Source organism: Nansenia antarctica (genome assembly GCF_963989245.1).
Source record: "Nansenia antarctica genome assembly, chromosome: 6".
Taxonomy (NCBI): domain Eukaryota; kingdom Metazoa; phylum Chordata; class Actinopteri; order Argentiniformes; family Microstomatidae; genus Nansenia; species Nansenia antarctica.
The window spans coordinates 61,108,206-61,113,388 of NC_137676.1; the positions used below are offsets into that span (position 1 = coordinate 61,108,206).

Consider the following 5,183-nt stretch of genomic DNA (forward strand, 5'->3'; position numbering starts at 1 on the left):
TAATACTTCAAATTAAGCATCTAGTGCCATGTTATAGAACTGTGTACTATTTATTCACCACTCCATTGGTGGACTTTCTGGTGGAGATCCCCCCAGAGACTATGGAGTGGACTCAGTTATTATTAATTAAGGACCTTTCCTTATAAGTAGTGTTTTTTTCTGTTGTCTCTTTGTCTTAGCTTGAAATTACTTATGTTATGCTCTAGCCTGTGTCTCAAGTATTTCTCTTTTCTGTTAGTCTCTAGTGTTTCCTGTGGATAATTCAGTAAAGCGGCCTGGTTGCCTTTAAACTGCATTCCCTCGTCTGGTCTCCTCTCTTCTCCTGGGTCATACAACACCACACATCGTCACCTAGTCAACCCGCTTAGCAATGATTGTAGGACTGTGTTAATGCTAAGGTAGTTACAGTTGGATAACATACATTATGTGATAGAAAAAGTTGCAGGAAATGAATGCAAAAAACTGGCAGGAAATCAATGCAACTTGTAAACACTGTTGGCGTTTAATATTTTTCATCAACACAATACAAAGCCTTCATAGTGTTGCATCTGCTAGTTGGCAGTGCTTGAAGTAGGACAAAAAATGCTAGGAATGGTTAGCGCTGATGTTCTATTAGACATGCTGATACTCAAATTAGAGGTGCCAGTAGCAAAAACATTCTCGTCAACTATGTGATATTTTTCATGTTTGAATAACAATTACTTTAATGTGAGTGACTTTACACATTGAAACAGTGAATTCCAATCTTATTGGATTGGAGGTGGATTGTTGCTGTACCCTCAACAATATGACTATGTTCTCTCTAGTTTCATTATACTTATGGCGTTAGGGTCTTGTGACAAGAGTAGGCCTACTCTTAGATCTCGTGATTCTGTCTAAGTTTACACAATATAAACCTTCAATTCACTTTCCCTCCCTTCTCTTTTGTAGAATAAAGTTCCGCTCACTGGTCCTGCAGTGCAGTACTGGTTTTGCATGAGGTGTCCAGTGTTCTACCATCATGAAGTGTCCATGTCCACCATTGATGTCCACTAATACACTGTTAGCTACTGTCACAACACCTTCCCTTTCACTTTTTGGTGTACGTGGTACTCTGTTCGGTGGCAGCAGTTTATAGGTCATTTTCATATTTGATGTCATAAGCCACTGGTCCCTCCATGGTGAATCCGAGGTAAAACGAGACGTCTTCCATGCTACCTCCGCTCCGGACTCCACCCAGGTACACCGGACGCACAAGGATTCTCACATTGCCGCTGTAATGAACGAAAATGTCACCGTTTTCTGTTCTCCCTTTGACCCGCAGTAGCAGGTGTTGTACCTCAGGTTCCTTCCATATCGCTCCGCTCTGCCAGAGTTGATTTGGGTTGGGGGGTCGGTCTTTGGATGAGGCCGTTTTGCCTGAGTAGGCTCTCTCGTTCAGGGCCTGATCAAGTCTCCCTTTGTGAATTATTCTCCTCAGTCCTTTGGACTTCCCAAGGTAGAAATGTGCAATGGCGCTCTTCGCTGGAAACATATAGGAGAAACGACGGTGAAAGGATTTCTTTGCCGAAGTGACATATGTGCCAATGTTTTGGAATGCTGTTGAGTTCTCAAGTATGTTGTCTCTTCCTGGCCACATCAGCAACATAGAGAGATAGTACAACTCTGTGTATTTGGAATGAATTCCCTCCTCTTGCAGCGCATCGCTGAGAAGGCAGACCAGCTCCTTATACTTCTTCACCAATGTAGAGCTTGGCTTAATGCAGTGAAGAGCAATGTTTGCCAGGATAACATTTATTCGGTCAGCCATGGTTGGTTGGTTCCTGGTTGAATTTTCAATTATGAACAGCCATTTCTTTAGAATGAGCTCCATTTGAGGCGGCTTCTTCTCATTCAAACACTGAAGGAGCCCAGCAAATGAATCTGCACGCTTTTCCTCCAAGTAGCGTCGCTGGTCCTCTATTTCCTGCTGCAAACTCAGTTTTGGTTTATTGGCCTTTTCACTAGCACTCTCTTCTCCTGATGCACAGAAGACCTGCATGTACTTTTTGAAGTGCTCTGATACTTTACGCTTGTTCCTGTCCTCTGCTGTCTGCTTCTCTATTGACCTTGGCTTTAGGTATGTGAAGTAGTTCTCAAAGAAACTGAATATCTCTTTCAGCCTCGGCTTTAAAGAAAACAGATGTTTCTCATGATAGGTCAGAACAGCAATGAACTGATCATTTGTTACATTACTTGTTTCATGAAAATCACTCACTCGCAAGTGATTTTTCAGAAACTGCAGCATTTTGTCCTTCTGGTGTCCTTTACTTTTGAAAAATGGTATTTCTTTGATGACGTCGAAAAGGAGCATTGTGACATCCATTTCACCTACATAACCAGATGTGTTGTAGGTAATTTTCTTCTTTCTGTTGCGTTGGTCATTGCAATCCATTGACTCATCCTTTTTTGCAAGCTCTTGTGAATCGCAGAATGCTTTTATGGCATTGAATGCCAATTTTAGGCATTTGTCTAATCCTTCTGGAGTGAGCTCCTCTGCAATTTCAATTTCATATTTGAGGTGGCTTTTGTATACCTGTCCTAATGTGTCTGCAATGTAGGAATTGTACGTTTTCTGTTGTGCATCCTGGGCCCAGTGCAGAGCTGATTCAAAATTCTTCTCTTTCAGGTAGAAATGTCTTGCCAAAGCTTGTGGCACTGTCGCATTTCTATCAAATCGTTCTGTTGCTCTTATCAAGACATCTTTGATTTGGCTGGTGCCCTCCTCCCTCTCTACATCTTCAATCAAAGGAGAGAAGAGCGTGTCTTTGTCATTTCCAAATTCCTTTCTGTGTCGTGTAATCAGCATACTTTGAATGTTTTGAACCAGGATGTCCTTACCCATGCACGATTTGTACAGGAAGTTACAGTGTAACATGTTATTTCACCGCGTGGAAGCTTATACTTCTCGGTCAAGACTCGAAGGCAACTATTTGCAATCATTGGGTGTAGAAACCGCACTGCCTGATATGTGCCATGCTCTTCAACAGTGAAGCGGATCAGCAGTTTGGAGTATGGATTCATTTTGTCCTCCAAAGTTTCTTGCCCCCACAGAGCATTCCGAATCCCGACAAATTCTTCACACAGGGACAAGGACATGGAGGAGCCATTCACGTACGTGTTTAGCAATGCTAAGAAGGAAAGCAGTTGTCCGTTTTTTGCTGAGGTGTCGAGGTCTTTCAGGGTGTTGCGCACCAGATCCTCAATGTATTTCTCACTGAAATTGTTTGTCATGATCATGAAGGCATAGAAAGTCTCAGGTTTTTTGTGCTCAACCTGAAGCTCAACCTTTAATTTCACCTCAAAGAAGCTCTGTTCTTTGGTGGAGAGTTTGTGTGTAATGAACACACTGTCAATTCTACAGTTTCTGGAGCTTTCTTCAGGGAACTGGGATCGTTCACAGTTCAGTATGATCACCATCAGGGTGTTATGTCTCTTCTCGTGCGCTGCACTCAGTATGCATCGCTGTAGGTCTTCAACGTCCTCCCAGTTGTCCACCAAGAGGAGAACCGGAGTATAACTTGACAGCTCTTCTTTGCCACAGGTCAGTAGGCGTATGACCTGGACAGCGATCTCACTGTTCTGCGCCATATTGTTCTTCAAAACAGCACATCTAAATTTGCGTCTCAAGCTCCATAGAACATGCATGGCCAGGGTTGTTCCACCGCAGCCTGGAGGATGGAACAGATTGATCATCACACATCGAGATGTGTATCCTTCTGTAGGTGTTATGAGGTTGTAAAGATCTTCATATTTGTCACGTTTGATGAACGGCAGACGGCCAGCCTTCTCTGACAAGTAGAAGTTCCACCACGTCACCTGTCCGCCTCTGTAAAAGTCCTCCTCTGTTCTTGTCTTGAAGTCCAGGAAAGTGTCCTTTGTTTCAATCTCGGTGTTCTCGCATTCATTTTCACTCAGGACGTCAAGTACGGTCATCCGCTCCTCATCTCTCTGTCTCAGGAGGACTGAACTGGAGCCAGAGGACGGTAGATATCGTCTTGACGATCGTGTTTGAGGTTCTTTTATTTTCCGGATGGTGCAATCGACTTCACTCAGGCTCAGTTGATAGATGCATTTACTGCTGATGTCCACTTTGCAGCGGGTGTTTATCAGGTCTCTCCATTGACTGAAAACAGTAGGGTCTTTGCATATGCAAAGCATGTTGTCTTCTCCTTCCAGTGTGCGATAAATCGCACAAAAGGTCTCAAGAATGGGGCTTGAGATATCGGTCACCCCTGAGTGAAGCATGAAGATCACAAGTAATCTGTCTTTCGACAACACATCTGAATTGTAGAGAAATGAAAACTGACTTCCCCAGCACGTTTTTTCAACCAGTCACTGGTAGAGAAAGGCCTGTCTGCTTCATTCTCTTCATTTGCTTGGCCATTGCAAAATACCCAGCTTGTCTGCTTAAATAAGTTCAGCTTACCAATAAGAGTGGAGACACTTTCTTGGGCAGTGTACATTCGAGGGTAGTGGAGGTTAGCTATGCGTTCTTTCCGGAAGAAACTGCAGGTCCCATCCATGTTAGATTCTGGGTCAAACTCGAGCACTGCAAACAAGTTCATCTCTTTCAAAAAACCCAAATGCTCTAGGTGACTTGAGGGGCACTTGTTTGTGACAACTATCACTTGCAAAGAATTTTCGAGGGTGTCTCTCCCACAAGTTATCAGTTGTTTCAGCCTCTGGCCTTGATTGTTTTGGTTGGGCTGCTGACATTCTCTTTCCTCTTTTGACATGTGCGCTGATGTCCATGAAGAGCTTAGACTTGGAGCCAAATCTGATGTCACGCTATCAGCAATCAGAGTTTCCTCAAGCTCTCCTATCATAGTTTGACCTTCTGTGGTTTCTCTAAACCTCTCTCCTCTAGTGTTGTAGAATCTCTCAGGAGACGCCATGCTTCTCTCTACATTCTCTGAGTACTTTTTCAACCTCTCTACATGTCTTATGATTAGGACAGCAGGACCCGAAGTCACCCCTAAATATATCAAGTCCTGTTTCTCAAAGCAAACCAGGCTAGCTCCTGACACGTCCTCATCACGGAGCTTCTTTGCGACCCACTCAGGGACTTTGAGGCTATTGATTAACCACTTGTGTACATGCGCTTCAGTCCAGTCATCGATTCTCAGTGGCAATTCAAGACATCCTGCAGGCTGAGAAACCAA

General features: G+C 43.6%; 1 protein-coding gene across 1 annotated transcript; it reads right to left on the reverse strand.

Annotated features, from left to right (window-relative positions):
• Nucleotides 1-1,111: 1,111 nt before the first annotated feature.
• LOC308160780 (sterile alpha motif domain-containing protein 9-like) lies at nucleotides 1,112-4,757 on the reverse strand (the record flags this gene model as incomplete). Its single annotated transcript, XM_080534719.1, is given in 3 exon segments — nucleotides 1,112-2,898; nucleotides 2,901-4,322; nucleotides 4,325-4,757. Coding segments are annotated over 3 exon segments (3,642 nt in total).
• Nucleotides 4,758-5,183: the final 426 nt, after the last annotated feature.